General features: G+C 48.1%; 1 protein-coding gene across 1 annotated transcript in view; it reads right to left on the reverse strand.

Annotated features, from left to right (window-relative positions):
- Positions 1-25,000, reverse strand: part of LOC145339065 (integrin alpha-M-like) — a gene marked incomplete at its 3' end in the record, with an annotated part of 165,647 nt that overhangs the window by 106,920 nt on the left and 33,727 nt on the right. Inside the window, exons 3-5 of the mRNA XM_080183486.1 lie at positions 10,031-10,137; positions 2,293-2,365; positions 632-746 (exon numbers count right to left, since the gene is read on the reverse strand). Coding sequence (XP_080039612.1) covers positions 632-746; positions 2,293-2,355 — 178 coding nt within the window. The remainder of the gene's footprint in view (positions 1-631; positions 747-2,292; positions 2,366-10,030; positions 10,138-25,000) is intronic.

Consider the following 25,000-nt stretch of genomic DNA (forward strand, 5'->3'; position numbering starts at 1 on the left):
AGAGGGAGCTTTACTCTGTATCTAACCCCATGCTGTACCTGTCCTGGGAGTGTTTGATGGGGGACAGTGGAGAGGGAGCTTTACTCTGTATCTAACCCCGTGCTGTACCTGTCCTGGGAGTGTTTGATGGGGGACAGTGTAGAGGGAGCTTTACTCTGTATCTAACCCCATGCTGTACCTGTCCTGGGAGTGTTTGATGGGGACAGTGTAGAGGGAGCTTTACTCTGTATCTAACCCCGTGCTGTACCTGTCCTGGGAGTGTTTGATGGGGGACAGTGTAGAGGAAGCTTTACTCTGTATCTAACCCCATGCTGTACCTGTCCTGGGAGTGTTTGATGGGGGAACAGTGTAGAGGGAGCTTTACTCTGTATCTAACCCCGTGCTGTACCTGTCCTGGGAGTGTTTGATGGGGGACAGTGGAGAGGGAGCTTTACTCTATCTCACCACATCTGACACTGTGGGCCAATTTCTCTCTCGAATCCAGGCCACCAATCAGTTGCAGTAATTTATGGTTTTCTCAAAGTTTTCCCTGAATCAGCAGTCGCCTTCAGAGATTGCAAAATACAGAACTCAATAAATAATGAAAGTTCTGACTTTTCGGACTCAAGGGGTGAAGTAACTCTGAAATTACCTCGTGTTTTTGGAGGAAATCTTGCTACATTTTGAAAACTTCCATTGAACAGGAAGCAGATTCCATTCTGATAGGTATTTTGTCCACACTGGTGGGAGAACGTTGGTCCACAGGCCTATCAGAGATTAAGAGGAAAGTGTCAGTTTAAACTTTATTTCTTATTGTCACAAGTAGGCTTACATTAACACTGCAATGAATTACTGTGAAAATATTCTCGTCACCACACTCTGGCGTCTGTTCAGGTAGACTGAGGGAGAATTAGCACGGCCAACGCACCTAACCAGCACTTATTTCAGACTGTGGGAGGGAAGTGGAACACCCAGAGGAAACACACGCAGACACGGGGAGAATGTGCAGATTCCACACAGACAGTGACCCAAGCAGGAAAGCAAACCTCCCGCGGACAGAAAGAGAGAGGCTCCTGCGGGGACAGAGACGGCGGTTCCCGCAGGAAGAGAGAGAAAAAGAGAGGGGCTCCCATTGGGGAGAGAGAGACAGGCTCCCATGAAGAGAGAGGGAGAGAGCCCCGCAGGGAGAGAGAGAGAGAGAAAGGCTCCTGCAGGGAGAGAGAGAGAGAGAGGGAGGCTCCCATGGGGGGAGAGAGATAGAGAGACATTCCTGCGGGGAGAGAGAGAGGCTCCCATGGGGAGAGAGAGGGGCTCCCGCAGAGAGAAAGGGAGAGAGCCCCCACGGGGAGAGAGAGAGAGAGAGAGGCTCCTGCGGGGGTGGAGAGAGAGAGAGAGAGAGAGACATTGCTGCGGGAAGAGAGAGAGAGGCTCCCACGGGGGAGAGAGAGATAGGCTCCCACGAAGAGAGAGGGAGAGAGTCCCCGCGGGGAGAGAGACAGAGAGAGGCTCCTGCGGTGGGGGAGAGAGAGAGAGAGACATTGCTGCAGGGAGAGAGAGAGGCTCCCATGGGGAGAAAAGGAGAGAGAGAGACAGCCCTGCAGGGGGAAGACAGCCTGCGGGGGTAGGGGGGAGAGGAGGAGAAAAGAGAGAGAGAGTCTCTCATGGATGGAGCGAGAAAGGCTCCCACAGGGAGAGAGAGAGAGAGAGGCTCCCACAGGGGGAGAGAGAAAGACTCCCGCTGGGGGAGAGTGAAAGACTCCCGCAGCGGGAGAGTGAAAGACTCCCGCAGGGGGAGAGTGAAAGACTCCCGCAGGGGGAGAGAGACAGAGAGGGGCTCCCGATGGAGAGAGAGAAGCACTCGCGGCGGGGGGAGAGAGAGATTCCCGCAGGGGGAGAGAGAGATTCCCGCAGGGGGAGAGGGAGAGGCTCCCGCAGGGGGAGAGGGAGAGGCTCCTGCAGGGGAGAGGGGAGAGGGAGAGGGAGAGGCTCCCGCAGGGAGAAGAGGGAGAGGCTCCCGCAGGGGGAAGAGGGAGAGGCTCCCGCAGGGGGAAGAGGGAGAGGCTCCGCAGGGGGAAGAGGGAGAGGCTCCCGCAGGGGGAAGAGGGAGAGGCTCCCGCGGGGGGAGGAGGCTCCGCAGGGGAAGAGGAGAGGCTCCCGCAGGGGGAAGAGGGAGAGGCTCCCGCAGGGGGGGAAGAGGGAGAGGCTCCGTGGCGGGGAGAGGGGGCGGAGAGGAGGCTCCAGTGGGGGTGGGGGGGAGTCACACACACACCCTGCCACACTGCCAGTAACTCAGCTGCTTCACTCACAACTCACCAGCACCGAGGGTTGACTGTGTGTCTGCGTTGACAACGAGAGTCCAGAGAGATGGCCCCGCATTCCTCAGGAGCTGTGGATGCAGAGGGAGAGTCAGAGGTTCACTTGGAGAGAGGGGAAATCAGAGAGTCACTGAGGTCACAGAGACACTCGGGGGAGGGGGGATCAGAGAGGCACTCAGAGAGAGGGGGGGTCACAGAGACACTCGGGGGGGGTGGTCACAGAGACACTCGGGGGGGGGGCTCACAGAGACTCAGAGAGGGGGGGTCCACAGAGACACTCGGGGGGAGGGGGATCAGAGAGGCACTCAGAGAGAGGGGGGGGTCACTAGAGACACTCGGGGGGGGGGGTGGTCACAGAGACACTCAGAGAGGGGGGGGGGTCAGAGAGACACTGGTGGGGGGAGAGGTCAGAGAGACACTCAGAGAGGGGGGGGTCAGAGAGACACTTGTGGGGGGAGAGGTCAGAGAGACACTCAGAGAAGGGGGGGTCAGAGAGACACTCAGAAAGGGGGGGGTCAGAGAGACACTTGGGGGGGGGAGAGGTCAGAGAGACACTCAGAGAGGGGGGGGTCAGAGAGACACTCAGAAAGGGGGGGGTCAGAGAGACACTCAGGGGGGGGTCAGAGAGACACTTGGGGGGGGGGAGAGGTCAGAGAGACACTCAGAGAGGGGGGGGTCAGAGAGACACTCAGAAAGGGGGGGGTCAGAGAGACACTCGGGTGGGGGTCAGAGAGACACTTGGGGGGGGAGAGGTCAGAGAGACACTCAGAGAGGGGGGGGTCAGAGAGACACTCAGGGGGGGGGGGGTCAGAGAGACACTCAGGGGGGGGGTTAGAGAGACACTCAGAGGGGGAGGGGGTCAGAGAGGCACTCAGAGAGGGGGGGGTCAGAGAGGCACTCAGAGAGGGGGGGTCAGAGAGACACTCGGAGGGAGGCAAGGTCAGAGAGACATTCGGAGGGAGGGAGGGTCAGGGGGACACTTGGAGGAAGGGAGTGTCAGAGAGACACTCGGCAGGATTTGGAGGGTCAGAGAGTCAATTGGAGGGATTTGGAGGGTCACAGAATCACTTGGAGGACACAGAGGTTCAGAGAGTCACTCTAGAACATAGAGCACACTACAGGCCCTTTGGCCCTCAATGTTGTGCCGAGCTATGTCCAAACCCAAGATCAAGCTATCCCCTCTCTATCATTCTGGTGTGCTCCATGTGCCTACCCAATAACTGCTTGAAAGTTCCTAAAGTGTCCGACTCCACTACCACAGCAGGCAGTGTATTCCACACACCAACCACTCTCTGGGTGAAGAATACACAGTAAGAAGTCTGACAACACCAGGTTAAAGTCCAACCGATTTAGTTGATAGTAAACTCACAAGCTTTTGGGGTTTGCCCTTTCGTCAGGTGAATGAAGAGTTCTGGCCTCAGACAGAGCATATAAAGCACAGACAGTTTACAGATTACTGATTAGAATACAAATCTTTACACCTAACCTGCTGTTCAAGTCTTAAAGTGGCCGACAATGTAAGTGGATGGAGCATTGATGTCGAAATTTGCTGATGACACCAAGATTGGGGGAAAGGCAAATTGTGCGGAGGGTGTGGAGAGTCTGCAGAAGGATCTAGATAGGCTGGGCGAATGGGCCAGGAAATGGCAAATGGAATTTAATGTTGGCAAGTGCGAGGTGGTCCACTTTGGTAGGAAGAATGGTAGGAAGGACTATTACTTACGTGGCGAAAAACTGCAGCAGGCGACGGTGCAGAGGGACCTCGGGGTCCTTGTGCATGAGTCACAAAAACCCAGCTTGCAGGTGCAGCAGGTGGTCAGGAAGGCGAATGGGATGCTGGCCTTCATAGCGAGGGGGATTGAATATAAAAGTAGGGAGGTCTTGCTGCAGCTGTATAGGGCATTGGTGAGGCCGCAGCTGGAGTACTGTGTGCAGTTTTGGGCGCCGCACCTGCGCAAGGATATTTTGGCACTGGAGGGAGTGCAGAGGAGGTTTACTAGGCTGATACCGGCTGATACCGGAGTTGAGGGGATTGAGCTATGAGGAGAGGCTGAATAAACTGGGCTTGTACTCGTTGGAGTTTAGAAGAATGAGGGGAGATCTCATTGAGACGTATAAGATGATGAATGGGATGGATAGGATAGAGGTGGAGAGACTCTTCCCGCTCAAAAAAGACAGTAGGACTAGGGGGCACAGCCTCAAGATAAAGGGGAGGCGGTTTAGAACGGAGTTGAGGAGGAACTTCTTCACTCAAAGGGTGGTGAATCTCTGGAATTCTCTGCCCGTTGAAGTGGTGGAGGCTGCCTCGCTAAATATTTTTAAGAAGCGGGTTGATGGGTTTTGATAAGAGAGGGGATTAAGGGTTATGGGGAGAGGGCGGGAAAGTGGAACTGAGCCACAACAGATCAGCCATGATCTTATTGAATGGCGGGGCAGGCTCGAAGGGCTAGATGGCCTACTCCTGCTCCTATTTCTTATGTTCTTATGTTCTTATTAAGCACAGGTTGAAGAGATGTGTATTGTCTCCAGACAGTACAGTAAGTGAGGTTTTGCAAACCCAGGCAAGTCACGGGGGTTACAGATAGTGCGACATGAACCCAAGATCCCTGTTGAGACCGTCCTCATGTGTGCGGAACTTGGCTATCAGTCTCTGCTCAGCGACTCTGCGCTGTCGTGTGTCGTGAAGGCTGCCTTGGAGAATGCTTACCCGAAGGTCAGAGGCTGAATGCCCGTGACCACTGAAGTGTTCGCCAACAATCTTACCTGGTGATTGTCGAGCAATGTTCATTCATCCGTTGTTGTAGCGTCTGCATGGTCTCCCCAATGTACCATGCTTTGGAACATCCTTTCCTGCAGCATATCAGGTAGACAACGTTGGCTGAGTTGCAAGAGTGTTTACCGTGTACCTGGTGGATGGTATTCTCACGTGTGATGATGTCATCCATGTCGATGATCCACGATGTCTTGCAGAGGTTGCTGTGGCAGGGTTGTGTGGTGCCGTGGTCACTGTTCTCCTGAAGGCTGGGTAGTTTGCTGTAAACAATGCTCTGTTTGAGGTTGTGTGGTTGTCTGAAGGCAAGAAGTGAGGGTGTGGGGATGGCCCTGGCGAGATGTTCGTCTTCATCAATGATACATTGAAGACTCCGGAGATGTCGTAGCTTCTCCGCTCCAGGGAAGTACTAGACGACGAAGGGTACTCTGTCCACCATGTCCCGTGTTTGTCTCCTGAGGAGGTCGGTGCAGTTTATCGCTATGGCGCGTCGGAACTGTCGATCGATGAGTCGATGAGTCCAACGCCGGCATCTCCACATCATGAAGAATCTACCTCAGACATCCCTCCCATATCTCCCATCATGAACCTTATAGTTATGCCCCCTAGTAACAACTACATCCACCCAAGGAAACAGTCTCTGTTCGTCCACTCTATCAATCCCCCTCATCATCTTATAAACCTCTATTAAGTTGCCTCTCATCCTTCTCCGCTCCAAAGAGAAAAGCCCCAACTCCCTCAACTTTTCCTCATAAGACCTACCCTCCAAACCAGGCAGCATCCTGGTAAATCTCCTCTGTACTCTCTCCAATGCTTCCACATCCTTCTTGTAGTGAGGTGACCAGAACGGAACACAATATTCCAAATGTGGTCTCACCAAGGTCCTGTATAGTTGCAGCATAACCCCATGGCTCTTAAACTCAAACCCCCTGTTTATAAACTCTGACACACTATAAGCCTTCTTCACGGCTCTATCCACTTGAGTGGCAACCTTCAGAGATCTGTGGATATGAACCCCAAGATCTCTCTGTTCCTCCACACTCCTTAGAACCCTGCCGTTGACCCTGTAATCCTCATTCAAGTTTGTCCTACCAAAATTAATCACCTCGCACTTATCAGGGTTGAACTCCATCTGCCACTTTTCGGCCCAGCTCTGCATCCTATCAATGTCTCTTTGCAGCCTATAACAGCCCCCCACCTCATCCACTACTCCACCAATCTTGGTGTCACCAGCAAAGTTACTAACCCACCCTTCAGCCCCCTCTTCCAAGTCACTGATAAAAATCACAAATAGCAGAGGACCCAGCACTGATCCCTGTGGTACACCGCGGGTAACTGGCCTCCAGTCTGAAAATTTTCCTTCCACCACCACCCTGTCTTCTATGAGACAGCCAGTTACTTATCCAATCGGCCAAGTTTCCTTCTATCCCACACCTCCTTATCTTCTTCATGAGCCGACTGTGGGGAACCTTATCAAACGCCTTTCTAAAATCCATGTATACAACATCAACTGCCCGACCTTTGTCCATACACTCTATTGCCTGCTAAAAGAATTCAATCAAATTTGTGAGGCAGGATTTACCCCTCACAAAACCGTGCTGATTTATCCCAGATTAAACTGAATTTTTCCAAATGGTCATAAATCCTATCTTTCAGGACCCTTTCCATTAACTTACCTACCACCAAAGCAAGACTAACTGGCCTATAATTGCCAGGGTCATTCCTATTTCCTTTCTTGAAAAGAGGAACAACATTTGCCACTCTCCAGTCCTCTGGCACTATCCCCATGGACAGTGAGGACCCAAAGATCAAAGCTAAACACTCCGCAATCTCATCCCTTGCCTCCCAAAGTATCCCAGGATGTATTCCATCTGGCCCAGGGGACTTATCCACCCTCAGGTTTTTCAGCATTGCTAATACATCTTCCCTCAGAACATCTACCTCCTCTATCCTATCAACCTGTATCACGCACTCATCCTCAAAAACATGGCCCCTCTCCTTAGTGAACACTGAAGAAAAGTATTCATTCAACGCTTCACCTACGTTGTGCCGAGCTTTGTCTGAAATCAAGATCAAGCTATCCCACTCCCTATCATTCTGGTGTGCTCCATGTGCCTATTCAATAACCGCTTGAAGTTCCTGAAGTGTCCAACTCCACTATCACAGCAGGCAGTCTATTCCACACCCAACCACTCTCTGAGTAAAGAATCTACCTCAGACATCCCTCCTATATCTCCCACCATCAACTTCATAATTATGCCCTCTAGTAACAGCTACATCCACCTGAGGAAATAATCTCTGAACATCCACTCTATCTATCCTCTCATCATCTTATAAACCTCTATTAAGTCACCTCTCATCCTCCTCCACTCGAAAGAGAAAAGCCCCAACTCCCTCAACCTTTCCTCATAAGACCTACCCTCCAAACCAGGCAGCATCCTGCTAAATTTTCTCTACACTCTCTCCAATGCTTCCACATCCTTCCTATAGTGAGGTGACCAAAACAGCACACAATATTCCAAATGTGGTCTCACCAAGCTCCAGAAGAGTTGCAGCATAACCCCACAGCTCGTAAATTCAAACCCCCTGTTAATAAACGCTAACACAATATAAGCCTTCTTCACAGCTCTATCCTTCAGAGATATGTGGATATGAACCCCAAGATCTCTCTCTTCCTGCACACTCCTTAGAACCCTGCCGTTGACCATGCAATCTGCATTCAAGTTTGTCCTACCAAAACGAATCACCTCGCACTTATCAGGGTTAAACTCCATCTGCCACTTTTCGGCCCAGCTCTGCATCCTATCAATGTCTCTTTGCAGCCTATAACAGCCCCCCACCTCATCCACTACTCCACCAATCTTGGTGTCATCAGCAAATTTACTGACCCACCCTTCAGCCACCTCTTCCAAGTCACTGATAAAAATCACAAATAGCAGAGGACCCAGCACTGATCCCTGTGGTACACTGCTGTCCATGAGGGAGATGGAGAGTTAGAGAATCACACAGAGGGAAGGGAGGGACAGAGAGTCACTCAGAGGAAGATGGAGGGTCACTCAGAGAGAAGGGAGTTTCAAAGTCACTCAGAAGGAGGAGGTTCAGAGTCACTCAGAGAGAGACAGAGGGTCAGTGATCACTCGGAGGGACAGGGAAGATCAGTGAGTCACTTGGGGAGCGAGGAAGGGTCAGACACTCGGAGGGAGACGGAGTGTCAGAGAGACACTCACAGAGAGAGGGAGGGTCAGAGAGTCACTCGGAGAGAGAGGGAGGTTCCAAGATATTCTCGGAGGGAGAGGGAGGGTCAGAGAGTCATTCAGAGTGAGAGGGAGGGTCAGAGAAACACTCGGAGGGGGACTGTCAGAGAGACACTCGGACGGAGGGTTGAGTGTCAGAGAGACACTCGGAGGGAGGGTTGGAGAGTCACTCATAGAGAGCGGAAGGGTCAGACCATAAGTTATAGGAGCAGAATTAGGCCATTTGGCCCATCGGGTCTGCTCCACCATTCAATCATGGCTGATATGATTCTCATCCCCATTCTTCTGCCTTCTCCCCATAACACCTTATCCCTTTATTGATCAAATACCTATCTATTCTGTCTTAAAAACACCCAATGACCTGGCCTCCACAGCCCTCTGTGGCAATGAGTTCCACAGATTCACCGCCCTTTGGGTGAAGACATTCCTCCTCACCTCTGTTTTAAAGGAGTGTCCCTTCACTCTGAGGTTGTGCCCTCGCATTCTAGTCTCTCCCACTAGTGAAACATCCCTTCAACGCCCATTCTATCTAGGCCTCTCAGTATTCTGTAAGTTTCAATTAGATTCCCCTCCATCCTTCCAAATTCCATCGAATATTGGCCCAGAATCTTCAACCGTTCCTCATGTGACAAACCCTTCATTCCAGGGATCATTCTTGTGAATTTCCTCTGGACCCCATCCAAGTCCAGCACATCCTTCCTTAGGTATGGGGCCCACAACTGCTGACAATATTCCAAACGGGGTCTGGCCAGATCCTGATACAGCTTCAGCAGTTCATCCCTGCTCTTGTATTCTAGACCTCGAGAAGTGAATGCTAACATTGAATTTGCCTCCCTAACTGCTAACTGAACCTGTATGTTAACCTTTAGAGGGTCCTGAACCTGGGCTCCCAAATCACTTTGTGCTTCAAATTTCCAAAGCCTTTCCCCATTTAGAATCTTAGAATCATACAGTGCAGAAGGAAACCATTCAGCCCATCAAGTCTGCACTGACCAGAATCCCACCTAGGTCCTATCCCCATAACCTTATGTATTTACCCTAGCTAGTCCCCCTGACACTAAGGGGCAATTTAGCATGGCCAATCCACCTAACCCTCTTTGGAATGTGAAAGGAAACCGGAACACCCGGAGGAAACCCACGCAGACAAGAGGAGAACGTGCAAACTCCATGGAGAATGACCCAAGCCGGGAATCGAACCCGGGTCCCTGATGCTGTGTGACACCTCTATTCTTCCAACCAAAGTGCCCAATCTCTCACTTTCTCATACTGTATTCTGCCACTCCTTTACCCACTCTCCTAGCCTGTCCAAGTCATTCTGTAGCCTCCCCACTTACTCTACATATCTTTATATCAGGGAGTCACGCAGACAGGGGTGTGACTGACACTGTCCATCCCTCACTGCCCTCTGAGGGGCAGTTAGGAGTCACTCATGTTGCTGTGATTCTGGAGCCAGATGGAGGTCGGACAGGATCCGAATGAATGATAGTTTCTCACTCCCTCTGACTCTCACCCTCACCCCTTCTGACTCTCACCCTCACCCCGACTCTCACCCTCACTCCCTCTGACTCTCACCCATTGCAGTTTCTGCTCTATGCTGTAGAAGGGTTGGAAGTGTACCTCCTGCCTGCCTATGCAGGAACAGCAGCTCACAGAGCAGACTGCTGCCTCACACACCATCAATCACAATGCACATCCCAAAGCAGAACGCTTACCCACGACAGAAAGCGGTTGGCAGGACTCAGTGGCGTACTGGCATCGGTAGACTACACCAGTTCTGGTGCCAGTCTGGTTCTTCTCGAGAGGAGCACTGACTATGATCCTGCAGAGTGGGAGGGAAAATGGATTAAAGCATTAATGAAGGGATAAGCACCTTGTCAAACGCCTTCTAAAATGCATTTTACAAACTCTAACCCGTCAGACCTTTAACAGTATGGGAGTCCCAATCTATATGTGGAAAATTAAAACCCCCTACTATCATAACTTTGTTTCCTGCAGTTGTCTACTATCTCTCTACAGATTTGCTCCTCCAATTCTCGCTGACTATTAGGTGGTCTATAATACAACCCCATTAATGTGGTCATACCTTTCCTGTTTCTCAGCTCCACCCATATGGCCTCGGAGGTGCTTGCTGTCTTGAGACAAATCCCCAGGACCGGACAGGGTATTCCCTCGGACCTTGAAGGAGACTAGTGTTGAAATTACAGGGGCCCTGGCAGATATATTTAAAATGTCGGTATCCACGGGTGAGGTGTCGGATGATTGGAGGATAGCTCATGTTGTTCCGCTGTTTATAAAGGGCTCAAAAAGTAATCCGGGAAATTATAGGCTGGTGAATTCAAAGTCAGTAGTAGGTAAGTTATTGGAAGGAGTACTAGGAGATAGGATCTATAAATATTTGGATGGACAGGGACTTATTAGGGAGAGTCAACATGGCTTTGTGCGTGATAGGTCACGTTTAACCAATCTATTAGACTTTTTCAAGGAGGTTACCAGGAAAGTGGATGAAGGGATGTTGTCTACATGGACTTCAGTAAGGCCTTTGACAAGGTCTCACATGGGAGATTAGTTAGGAAGGTTCAGTGGCTAAATATACATGGAGAGGTAGTAAATTGGATTAGACATTGGCTCAATGGAAGAATAATGCAGATGGAAGAAGTTAGAGAGTGGTAGTGAGGATTGCTTTTCTGAGTGGAGGCCTGTGACTATTGGTGTGCCACAGGGATCAGTGCTGGGTCCATTGTTGTTCATCTATATCACAAGAACATAAGAAATAGGATCAGGAGTAGGCCATCTAGCCCTTCGAGCCTGCCCCGCCATTCAATAAGATCATGGCTGATCTGAAGTGGATCAGTTCCACTTTCCCGCTTTCTCCCCATAACCCATAATTCCCTTGTCTATCAGAAATCTATCTACCCAGGACTTAAATACATTTAGCGAGGTAGCCTCCACCACTTCAACGGGCAGAGAATTCCAGAGATTCACCACCCTTTGAGTGAAGAAGTGCCTCCTCAACTCCATTCTAAACTGCGCCCCCCCCCCCCTCTTATTTTGAGTCTGTGCCCTCTAGTTCTGTTTTCCTTTCTAAGCAGAAAGAATCGCTCTACCTCTATCCTATCTAGCTCCTTCATTATCTTGTAAGTCTCTATAAGATCCCCCCTCAGCCTTCTAAACTCCAATGAGTACAGGCCCAGTCTATTCAATCTCTCTTAATAAGCTAACCTCCTCATCTCCAGTATCAGCCAGGTGAACCTTCTCTGTACTCCCTCCAAGGCCAATATATCCTTACGCAAATAAGGGGACCAAAACTGCACACAGTACTCCAGCTGCGGCCTCACCAGTGCCCTGTACAGTTGCAGCAAGACCTCCCTGCTTTTATATTCAATCCCCCTCGCTATAAAGGCCAATATTCCATTCGCCTTCTTGATCACCTGCTGCACCTGCAGACTGGGTTTTTGCGACTCGTGCACAAGGACCCCCAGGGCCCTCTGCACCGTAGCATGCTGCAGCTTTTCACCTTTTAAATAATAATCCCTCCTACTATTATTTCTGCCAAAGTGGATAACCTCACATTTGCTAACATTATACTCCATCTGCCAGGTCCTCGCCCACTCGCTTAGCCTATCCAGATCTCTGCAGACTTTCCACACCCTCCACGCAATTCACTTTTCCACTCATCTTCGTGTCATCAGCAAATTTTGTTACCCTACACTCAGCCCCCTTCTCCAGATCATCTATATAAACGGTAAACAGTTGGGGTCCCAGCACCGATCCCTGCGGCACTCCTCTAGTCACCAACTGCCAACCAGAATAGCATCCATTGATTCCAACTCTCTGCTTCCTGTTAGATAACCAATCCTCTATCCACACTAACACTTTACCCCCAACTCCGTGTACCCTAACCTTCTGCAGCAACCTTTTGTGAGGCACCTTATCGAACACCTTCTGGAAATCTAAAAACACCATATCCACCGTTCCCCTCTGTCTACCGCACTGGTCGCATCTTCATAGAAATCCAGTAAATTTAAGAACATAAGAAATAGGAGCAGGAGTAGGCCACCTAGCCCTTCGAGCCTGCCCCGCCATTCAATAAGATCATGGCTGATCTGTCGTGGCTCAGTTCCACATTCCCGCCCTCTCCCCATAACCCTTAATCCCCTCGCTTATCAAAAACCCATCAACCCGCGTTTTAAAAATATTTAGCGAGGCAGCCTCCACCACCTCAACGGGCAGAGAATTCCAGAGATTCACCACCCTTTGAGTGAAGAAGTTACTCCTCAACTCTGTTCTAAACCGCCTCCCCTTTATCTTGAGGCTGTGCCCCCTAGTCCTACTGTCCTTTCTGAGCGGGAAGAGTCTCTCCACCTCTATCCTATCCATCCCATTCATCATCTTATACGTCTCAATGAGATCTCCCCTCATTCTTCTAAACTCTAACGAGTACAAGCCTAGTTTATTCAGCCTCTCCTCATAGCTCAACCCCCTCAACTCCGGCATCAGCCTAGTAAACCTTCTCTGCACTCCCTCCAAGGCCAAAATATCCTTGCCTAAGTACGGCGACCAAAACTGCACACAGTACTCCAGCTGCGACCTCACCAATGCCCTATACAGCTGCAGCAAGACCTCCCTACTTTTATATTCAATCCCCCTCGCTATGAAGGCCAGCATCCCATTCGCCTTCCTGACCACCTGCTGCACCTGCAAGCTGGGTTTTTGTGACTCATGCACAAGGACCCCGAGGTCCCTCTGCACCGTCGCCTGCTGCCATTTTTCGCCACGTAAGAAATACTCCTTCCTACCATTATTCCTACCAAAGTGGACCACCTCGCACTTGCCAACATTAAATTCCATTTGCCATTTCCTGGCCCATTCGCCCAGCCTATCTAGATCCTTCTGCAGACTCTCCACACCCTCCGCGCAATTTGCCGTTCCACCAATCTTGGTGTCATCAGCAAATTTCGACACCATACACTCGGTTCCCTCCTCCAGATCATCTATATAAATGGTAAATAGCTGAGGCCCCAGCACCAACCCCTGGGGCACTCCACTAGTCACCAACTGCCAATCCGAATAGCACCCATTAACCCCCACTCTCTGCCTCCTATTTGACAACCAATCCTCTATCCACGCTAACACCCTACCCCCAACTCCATGCCCCCTTACCTTCTGTAATAACCTCTTGTGAGGTACCTTGTCAAACGCCTTCTGAAAATCAAGAAAGACCACATCCACCGGCTCTCCTCTATCCACCGCCCTCGACACATACTCATAGAACTCCAATAAATTTGTCAGACACGACTTCCCCTTAACGAAGCTGTGCTGCGTCTGCTCTATCAAGCAATTCCCCTCAAAATTTGTCAAACACAACTTTCCCTTCACGTATCCGTGCTGCGTCTGCTTGATCACACCGTTCTTTTCTAGGTGCCTCGCTATTTCTTCTTTGATGACGGATTCTAGCATTTTTCCAACTACAGATGTCAAGCTAATCGGCCTATAATTCCCTGCCTTTTGCCTGCTACCTTTTCTAAACAGCGGTGTAATATTAGCCATTTTCCAATCATAGAACATAGAACATTACAGCGCAGTACAGGCCCTTCGGCCCTCGATGTTGCGCCGACCAGTGGAACCAATCTAATGACCCTCTAACCTAAACTATTCCAATGTTATCCATATGCCTATCCACTGACCATTTGAACGCCCTTAAAGTTGGCGAGTCCACAACTGCTGCAGGCAGGGCATTCCACGCCCTTACTACCCTCTGAGTAAAGAACCTACCTCTGACATCCGTCCTATAATTACCACCCCTTAATTTAAAGCTATGTCCCCTTGTGTTAGCCATCACCATCCGAGGTAAAAGGCTCTCACTGTCCACCCTATCCAATCCTTTGATCATCTTGTATGCCTCAATCAGGTCACCTCTCAACCTTCTTCTCTCCAATGAAAATAACCTCAAGTCCCTCAACTTTTCCTCATAAGACCTTCCTACCATACCAGGCAACATCCTGGTAAACCTCCTCTGCACCCTTTCCAATGCCTCCACATCCTTCTTATAATGCGGAGACCAGAACTGTACGCAATACTCCAAGTGCGGCCACACCAGAATTTTGTACAGTTGTAACATGACCTCACGGCTCCGAAATTCAATCCCTCTACGAATAAAAGCTAACACACCGTACGCCTTCTTAACAACCTTATCAACCTGGGTGCCAACTTTCAGGGGTCTATGCACATGTACACCAAGATCTCTCTGCTCGTCAACACTACTAAGAGTCCTTCCATTAGCCCTATATTCTGTACTCCTGTTATTCTTACCAAAGTGAATCACCTCACACTTTTCCGTATTAAACTCCATTTGCCACCTCTCGGCCCAGTTCTGCAGCTTATCTATGTCCCTCTGCAAACTGTAACATCCATCCTCACTGTCTACAACTCCTCCGACTTTGGTGTCGTCAGCAAATTTACTATTCCATCCTTCTACACCCTCATCTAGGTCATTTATAAAAATGACAAACAGCAGTGGCCCCAAAACAGATCCTTGAGGTACACCACTTGTAACTGCACTCCAGGTTGAATATTTCCCATCAACCACCACCCTCTGTCTTCTATCAGCTAGCCAATTCCTGATCCAAACTGTTAAATCACCCTCAATGCATCTGCATTTTCTGCAATAGCCTACCATGGGGAACCTTATCAAACACTTTGCTAAAATCCATATACACCACGTCAACTGCCTTACCCTTATCCACCTCTTTGGTCACCTTTTCAAAAAACTCGATAAGGTTTGTGAGGCACGACCTACCCTTCACAAAACCGTGTTGACTATCCCTAATCAATTTATTTCCCTCTAGATGATTATAAATCCTATCCCTTATAATTCTTTCCAAAACTTTGCCCACAACAGAAGTAAGGCTCATTGGTCTATAATTCCCAGGATGGTCTCTACTCCCCTTCTTGCTATCCTCCAGTCTTCCGGCACTATACCTGAAGCCAATGACGACATGAAGATCAAAGCCAAAGGCTCTGTGATCTCCTCCCTAGCCTCCCAGAGAATCCTTGGGTAAATCCCATCCAGTCCAGGGGACTTATCTATTTTCACACTCTCAAGAATTGCCAACACCTCCTCCTGCTAAATCACCCTCAATCCCTTGCATCTGCATTTTCTGCAGTAGCCTACCATGGGGAACCTTATCAAACGCCAAAGGGCCTGTATTGCGCTGTAATGTTCTATGTTCTATGGTGTTGTCAGAGACAGGGAGAGAGACAGAGAGGGGGGAGAAGGAGAGAGAGACAGACAGACAGACAGTGATATTCCAGATGTGGCCTCACCAAGCCCTATAATTGCAGCAAGACATCCCAGCTCCTGTACTCAAAGCCTCTCACAATGAAGGCTACCATTCCATTTGCCTTTTTACTGCCTGCTGCACCAGCATGCTTATCTTCATTGACTGGTGTACAAGGACACTCTGATCTCATTGCACATTTGCCTCCTTCAATTTATGGCTATTCAGATCGGAACGTCCCTTCGTATTCTTGCCTGTAAAGTGGATAAGCTCACATTTATCCAAATTACACATGATGTGGAGATGCCAAATTATCCAAATTATACTGCATCTGCCATGCATTTGCCCACTCACTCCACATTACACTGAAGGGTCTTTGCATCCTCCTCACAGCTCACCCTCCTACCCAGCTTTGTGTCATCTGTAAATTTGGAGATATTAAATTTAGTTACCTCATCTAAATTATTAATATACATTGAAGGCTGGGATTCCAGCACTGAACCCTTCGGCACCCTACTAGTTATTGCCTGCCCATCAGAAAAAAAACATTTATTACTATTCTTTGTTTCCTGTTTGCCAGCCAGTTTTCTATCCATCTTAATTCACCACCCCCAATTCCACGTGCTTTAACTTTACACGCTAATTGTGGGACTTGTCAAAAGCTTCTGAAAGTCCAAATAAACCCCATCCGCTGGCTCCCCCTCATCAATTGTACTAAAATTCTAGTGGATTTGTCAAGCATGATTTCTCTTTCATGAATCTATGCTGACTCTGTCCAATCCTGCTACTGTTTTCCAAGTGTTTTGCCATAAATTCTTTGATCATGGATTCTAAATTTTTCCCCACCCCCGACATCAGGTTGACTAGTCTATAATTTCCTGTTTTCTCTCAACCTCCCTTTTTAAATAGTGGGATTACACTTGCTACGCTCCAATCTGAAGGAACTGTTCCAGACTCTACAGAATCCTGGAAGATGACCACCAATGCATCCACTATTTCCAGGGCCACTTCTCTGGATGAAGTACTCTGGGATGAAGATTATCAGGCCCGAGGGATTTATCCACCTTCAATGCCAACAGTTTTCACAACACCATTTCTCTACTACTGCTGATTTCCTTCAGTTCTCTCTCTCATTAAACCGTGGGATTTCCAACATTTCTGCTGTCTTATCTGTGTCCACATTTGTGAAGGCAGAACCAAAGTATGTCTTCAGTTAGTCAGCCATTTCTTTGTCACACTGTACTTCACTCACACCCCTCCCCCTCACACTCTCTCCCCTCCCCAACCTGTCCTTCACTCTCTCCCTTCCCCCTCACTTTCCCCTCCCCCTCATATGGCCTCCCTTTGTAAGCAGCCACTTTCTTTCACAAGACTGACAACATGTTTTGACAAACTCTGTGTGACCTGTGCAACATTCTGGAAATATGTCCTGCTCCATTTACTCATTGTTTTTGCAGGTGCAATTGTTTTGTGTTAATATTAACAACCGACAAAGGCGGACTTTCGATCAGTCACTTGGAACAAGGCAAGAGACTGTTTAACATGAAGCCCTGGGACGATAGCGAGCTAACAGTCAGCACACCTACCTGTCACTGTCTGCTCTCTCTCTCTGTCATGATGTGGATATGCCAGCGTTGGACTGGGGTAAACACAGTAAAAAGTCTGACAACACCAGGTTTAAGTCCAACCAACCGACTTAAACCTGGTGTTGTCAGACTTTTTACTGTGCTCTCTCTCTGTCAGCACCCTTCCACCTCTCAGGGAGATATCTGTACACTGACTGCTCTCTCTCAGTCAGCACCCTTCCATCTCTCAGGGAGATGTCAGTTAGATCCCCCACCCCCACTCCTCCCAGCCCTCTCCACCCTCTTTCAGGGGGATGTCATTTACTGCTTTCAGTCTCTCCCTCTCCCTCTCTCTCTCAGGGAGATATCTGCACAGTCTGCTCTCAGTCAGCCCCTTCTCTCTCACCAGGAGGTATCTGTACACTATACACTCTCAATCAGCCGCTTCTCTCTCACAGGGAGATATCTGTACACTGAATGCTCTCTGTCAGTCCCCTTTCTCTTTCAGGGAGATATCTGTCACTGACTATTCTCAACCTTTCTCTCTCTCTCTCTCAGGGAGATAGCTGTACACTGAATGCTCGCTTTCAGTCTCTCTCTCTCCTTCTCTCTCTCTGAGAGACCTATCTGTTTACTGTCTGGTGCCTCTCAGTCTCTCAGGCAGATCATACAATTCTACAGCGCAAAAGGAGACCATTTGGCTCAACAAATCTGCACTGACCACAGCCCCATGCACTTACCCTAACTAGTCCCCCGACACTAAGGGGTAAATACAGATATTCATACACTGACTGGGGTCTCTCAGTCCTCTCTTTTTCCCTCTCTCTCTCATGAATAGGGAGGAAATAGGACCGAGTAAGAGCAGAAGCTTTTTTTTAGTTTAGTTAGGGCATCATGATTGGCTTAAGGGCAAATTCCTGTGCTGTACTCATTCTTTGTTCTATATCGATACACTGACTGCTGTCTCTCAGGCCCAGTCTCCCTCTTGGAGATATCGCACGGTGGCACAGTGGTTAGCACTGCTGCCTCACAGTGCCAGGGACACGAGGCAATTCCGACCTTGGTCACTGTCTGTGCGGAATCTTCATGTTCTCTCTGTGTCAGAATGGATTTCTTCTCAGTGCTCCTGTTTCCTCCCACAGTCTGAAAGATCTGCTGGTTAGGTGCATTAGCCATGTTAAATTCTCCCCCAGTGTACCTGAACAGGTGCCAAAGTGTGGCAACGTGGGGATTTTCACAGTAATTTCATTGCAGTGCTAACGTAAGCCAACTTGTCACAACAATAAATAAACTTTAAACTTCTGTAGTTAGTGCTGCTGCCTCACATTTCAGGAACCTGGGTTAAATTCCAGATTAATAAACTTAAAAAAAAACTTAACATGTAGACTGACTGCTGTTTCTCAGTTCCACTCTCTGTCAGGGAGATATCAGTGTCTCTCAGTCCCCTCTCTCACTCTCAGGGAGATTTACATGAATAGATTCATAGAGGTTTACAGCATGGAAACAGACTCTTCAGCCCAACTTGTTCATGTTGCCCAGTTTTTACCATTAAGCTAGTCACAATTGCCTGCGTTTATGTACAGATATCTTGCTGAGAGATTGGACTGAGACACACCAGCCAGTTTAGAGAATTAACCTGAGAGACAGGGGGCAGACAGACACCAGTCAGTGTACAGATATTTCCCGACAGAGAGAGAGGACTGAGAGATTTACAGCATGGAAACAGGCCTTTCGGCCCAACTTGTCCATGCCACCCTTTTTTTTCAACCATTAAGCTAGTCCCAATTGCTCGCATTGGGCCCATATCCCTCTACAACCATTTACCCATGTAACTGTCCAAATACTTTCTAAAAGACAAAATTGAACCCGCCTCTACTACTACCTCTGGCAGTTTGTTCCAGACACTCAGCACCCTTTGTATGCAAAACTTGCCCCTCTGGACCCTTTTGTATCTCTCTCCCCTTTCACCTTAAACCTATGCCCTCTAGTTTTAGACTCCCCAACCTTTTGGGAAAATATGTTGACTATCTAGCTGATTTATGCCCCTCGTTATTTTAAAGTCCTCTATAATATCACCCCTAAGTCTCCTACGCTCCACGGAAAAAAGTTCCAGCCTCCCCTTCTAATTCAAACCATCAAGTCCCAGTAGCATCCTAGTAAATCTTTCCTGCATTCTTTCTAGTTTAATAATATCCTTCCTACAATAGGTTGACCAGAACTGCACACAGTATTCCAAGTGTGGCCTCACCAATGTCTTGTACAACTTCAACAAGAGGTCCAAACTTCTGTATTCAATGTTCTAACTGATGAAACCAAGCATGCCGAAAGCCTTCTTCATCACTCTGTCCACCTGTGACCCCACTTTCAAGGAGATATTTATTACCTGTACCTCAAGATTTCTTTGTTTTATAACTCTCCCCAATGCCCTATCATTAACTGAGTAAGTCCTGCCCTGGTTCAGTCTACCAAAATGCATCACCTCGCATCTATCTAAATTAAACCCCATCTGCCATTCGTCAGCCCACCGGCCCAAATTGATCAAGATCCCTTGCAATCCGAGATAACATTCTTCACTGTCCACTACGCCATCAATCTTGGTGCCATCTGCAAACTTACTAACCATGCCTCCTAAATTCTCTTCCAAATCATTAATATAAATGACAAATAACAGTGGACCCAGCACCAATCCCTGAGGCACACTGCTGGTCACAGGCCTCCACTTTGAAAAACAACCCTCTACAACCACCCTCAGTCTTCTGTCATCAGGTCAATTTTGTATCCAATTGGCTACCTTACCCTGGATCCTGTGAGATTTAACCTTATGCAACAACATGCTTTGAGGTAGCTTGTCAAAGGCCTTGCTAAAGTCCCATATCGACTGCACTGCCCTCATCTACCTTTTTGGTTACTCAAACAAATTTCTGAGACATGATTTTCCACTCATAAAGCCATGCTGACTGTCCCTAATCAGTCCCTGCATCTCTAAATGCCTGTAGATCCTGACTCTCAAAATACCTTCTGACAACTTAACCACTACAGATGTGAGACTCACTGGTCTGTAGTTCCCTGGCTTTTCCCTGCAACCCTTTTTAAACAAAGGCACAACATTTGCACTCTCCAATCTTCAGGCAACCCATCTGTGGCTGTTGATGGATCAAATATCTCTACTTGAGGACCTGCAATTTCCTCCCTAGGCTCCCACAACATCCTGGTATGCACTTATCAGGTCCTGGGGATTTATCTACCTTGATGCACTTTAAGACTTCCAGTACCTCCTTCTCTGTAATACATACACTCCTCAAGACATCACCATTTATTTCCCCAAGATCCCTAACATCCATGCATTTTTCAATAGTAAATACTGATGAGAAATATTAATTTAGGAGCTCTTATGGATCCACACATAGGTGACCTTGTTGATCCTTAAGAGGCCTTATTTTCAGTCTAGTTACACTTTTGGCCTTTATGTATTTGTAGAAGCTCTTTTGATTTTCCTTTGCCTTATGTGCCAAAACAATCCTGTGTCCCCTTTTTGCCCTCCTGGTTTATCTGTTACACCCTCTATACTCTCCAAAATATCCACCTGATCCCAGCTGCCTATGCATGTCATGTGCTTCCTTCTTCTACTTGACAAGGGCCTCAGTATCCTGAGTCATCAGACATCCCTCCTTCTAGCAACATTGCCCCTTCATTCTAAAAGGAATGTGCTTACCCTGAATCCTGATTAACACACTTTTGAAATCCTCAGCCATCCTTTTGTTTGCCAAAAGACTCTCCAAATCAACTTTTGAAGATTCCTGTCTAATGCCATCAAAATTGTACTTTTCTTTGTTTCATATCTGTAAAATTACTGCTGTCTCCCAGTGCCCTCTCTCTCTCAGGGAGGTATTTGTGCATTGACTGGTGTTTGTCAGCCCCTCTCCTCCTTCGGGAGATATTTTTACACTGACTGGTGATTCTCAGTCCCTTCTTTCTCTCAGGAATGTATTTCTACACTGACTGCTGTCTCCCAGTCTCCTCATTTTCTCAGGGAGATATTTGTTGCAGGAGGGAGGGATTCAGATACCCGGATAATTGAGGGTCATTCTGGGGTAGGTGGGTCCTCTACAAATGGGATGGTCTACACGTGAACCAGAGGGGTACCAATATCCTGGGAGGGAAATTTGCTAATGCTCTTCGGGATGGTTTAAAGTAATTCATCCAGGGGATGGGAACGTGAATTGTAGCTCCAGTGTACAAGAGGTTGAGAGTAGTGAGGTCATGAATAAGGTTTCAAGATTGCAGGAGTGTACCGGCAGGCAGGAAGGTGGTTTGATGTGCGTCTACTTCAATGCAAGGAGCATCCGGAATAAAGTGGGTAAACTTGCAGCCTGGGTTGGTACCTGGGACTTCGATGCTGTGGCCATTTCGGAGACATGGATAGAGCAGGGACAGGAATGGTTGTTGCAGGTTCCAGGTTTAGATGTTTCAGTAAGATCAGGGAAGGTGGTAAAAAAGGGGGAGGTGTTGCATTGTTAGTCAGAGACAGTATTACAGAGGCAGAAAGGACGTTTGATGAGGACTCGTCTACTGAGGTAGTATGGGCTAAAGTTAGAAACAGGAAAGGAGAGGTCACCCTGTTGGGAGTTTTCTATAGGCCTCCGAAAAGTTCCAGAGATGTAGAGGAAAGGATTGCAAAGATGATTCTGGATAGGAGCAAAAGTAACAGGGTCGTTGTTATGGGGGAGCTTTAACTTTACAAATATTGACTGGAAAAGTTTACTTTAGATGGGTCAGTTTTTGTCCAATGTGTGCAGGAGGGTTTCCTGACACAGTATGTAGACAGACCAACAATCCACATTGGATTTGCTACTGGGTAATGAACCAGGCCAGATGTTAGATTTGGAGGTAGACGAACACTTTGGTGATAGTGACAAAATTCGGTTACATTAGCAATGGAAAGGGATAGGTATATACTGCAGGGCAAGAGTTATAGCTGGGGGAAGGGAAATTATGATGCAATTAGGCGAGATTTAGGATGCATAGGATGTGGAAGGAAACTGCAGAGGATAGGCACAATTGAAATGTGGAGCTTGTTCAAGGAACAGCTACTGCATGTCCTTGATAAGTATGTATCTGTCAGGCAGAGAGGAAGTGGTCGAGTGAGGCAACCGTCGTTTGCTAAAGAAGTTGAATCGCTTGTGAAGAGGAAGGAGATTTATGTCAAGATGAGACACGAAGGCTCAGTTAGGGTGCTTGAGAGTTACAAGTTAGCCAGGAAGGACCTAAAGAGAGAGCTAAGAAGAGCAAGGAGGGGACATGAGAAGTATTTGGCAGGTAGGATCAGGGAAAATCCTAAAGCTTTCTATAGGTATGTCAGGAATAAAAGAATGACTAGGGTAAGATTAGGGCCAGTCAAGGACAGTAGTGGGAAGTTGTGCGTGGAGTCCAAAGAAATCGGAGAGGCACTAAATGAATATTTTCCGTCAGTATTCACACAGGAAAAAGACAATGTTGTCGAGAGAATACTGAGATTCAGGCTATTCGACTAGATGGGATTGAGGTTCATAAGGAGGAGGTGTTAGCAATTCTGGAAAGTGTTAGCAATCCCAGGCTGGATGGGATTTACCCTAGGATTCTCTGGGAGGCTAGGGAGGGGATTACAGAGCCTTTGGCTTTGATCTTTAGGTTGTCATTGTCTACAGGAATAGTGTCAGAAGACTGGAGGATAGCAAACGTTGTCCCCTTGTTCAAGAAGGGGTATAGAGACAAGCCTGGTAATTATAGACCAGTGAGCCTTACTTCTGTTGTGAGCAAAGTTTTGGAAAGGATTATAAGAGATAGGATTTATAATCATCTACATGGTCAACGCAGTTTAGTGAAGGGTAGGTCATGCCTCACAAACCTTACTGAGTTCTTTGAGAAGGTGATCAAAGAGGTGGATGAGGGTAAAGCAGTTGATGTGGTGTATATGGATTTCAGTAAAGCGTTTGGTAAGGTTCCCCACGGTAAGCTATTGCAGAAGATAAAAGGCATGGGATTGAGGGAGATTTAGTGGTTTGGATCAGAAATTGGCTAGCTGCAAGGAGACAGAGGGTAGTGGTTGATGGGAAATGCTCATCCTGGAGTTCAGTACACCAGTGGTGTACCGCAAGGATCTGTTTTGGGGCCACTGCTGTTTGTCATTTTTATAAATGACCTGGATGAGGGCGTAGAAGGAAGGGTTAGTAAATTTGCAGATGACACTAAAGTCGGTGGAGAAGGAAGTTACAGGTTACAGAGGGACATAGATAAGCTGCAGATCTGGGCTGAGAGGTAGCAAATGGAGTTTAATGCGGAAAAGTGTGAGGTGATTCACTTTGGAAGGAGTAACAGGAAAACAGAGTACTGGGCTAATGGTAAGATACTTGGTCCTGTGGATGAGCAGAGAGATCTCGGTGTCCATGTGCATCGATCCCTGAAAGTTGGCACCCAGGTTGATAAGGTTGTTAAGAAGGCGTACGGTGTGTCAGCTTTTATTGGTAGAGGGATTGAATTTCAGAGCCGTGAGGTCATGTTGCAGCTGTACAAAACTCTGGTGCAGCCGCACTTGGAGTATTGCGTACAGTTCTGGTCACCGCATTATAAGAAGGATGTGGAAGCATTGGAAAGGGCACAGAGGAGATTTACCAGGATGTTGCCTGGTATGGTGGGAAGGTCTTATGAGGAAAACCTGAGTGACTTGAGGTTGTTTTCGTTGGAGAGAAGAAGGTTAAGAGGTGACCTAATAGAGACATATAAGATGATCAGAGGATTAGACAGGGTGGACAGTGAGAGCCTTTTTCCTCAGATGGGGATGGCTAGGGGACATAGCTTTAAATTGAGGGATGATAGATATAGGACAGATGTCAGAGTTAGGTTCTTTACTCAGAGAGTAGTAAGGGCATGGAATGCCCTGCCTGAAACAGTAATGGACTCCCCAATATTAAGGACATTTAAATGGTCATTGGATAAACATATGGATGATATTCGAAGAGTGATGGGCTTTAGATTGGTTTCACAGGTCAGCACAACATCGAGGGCTGAAGGGCCTGTACTGCGCTGTAATGTTCTATTTGTGCACCAACTGGTGTTTGTCAGCCCCTCTTCTTCAGGAGATATCTGTACACTGACTAGTGGTTCTCAGTCTCTCTCTCTCTCCCAGAAAGGTATCTGTACTTTCACTGGTATCAATACATTGACTGCTGTCTCTCAGTCCCCTTCTCTCTCTAACTCCAGGAGATAACTATACACTTACTGGTATCTCTCAATCCTCTCTCTCTCTCTGGGAGATATCTGTGCACTGATTGATGTCTCTCAGTCCCCTCTCTCAGCAGGATACCTGTACACTCACTGGTGTCTCTGATAGGTTGGACTAAAACCTGGTGTTGTCAGACTTTTTACTGTGTCTCTGAGTCCCCCACTGCCCCCCACCCCCCATCACCCTCCTCCCTCCCCTCCCCACCACCTTCGTCCCTCCCCCCGCTCCCCCCCCGCCCCCCCGAGATATCTGTGCACTGATTGTTATCTCTCAGTTCCCTCTCTTTCAGCAAGATATCTGTACATTGACTGATGTCTCTAAGTCCTCCTTCTGCCCCTTCTCTCAGGCATAATTCCCAAAACTGGCTGATGTCTCTCAGTCCAATGTCTCAGTAAGATATCTATATATAAATTAATGTCTGTCAGCTCCCCCTCTCTCTCAGGGAGATATCTCTGCACTCACTGGTGTCTCTCAGTTCCCTCTCTCGCTCAGGGAGATCTCTGTGCATTCTCTCAGTCCCCTCACTCTCAGGGATGTATTTGTACACTGACTGGTGTCCCTCAGCCACCACTACCACATGCC

The sequence above is a fragment of the Carcharhinus amblyrhynchos genome, unplaced genomic scaffold (genome assembly GCF_965287045.1).
Source record: "Carcharhinus amblyrhynchos unplaced genomic scaffold, sCarAmb.v2.hapA chromosome_305, whole genome shotgun sequence".
NCBI lineage: Eukaryota > Metazoa > Chordata > Chondrichthyes > Carcharhiniformes > Carcharhinidae > Carcharhinus > Carcharhinus amblyrhynchos.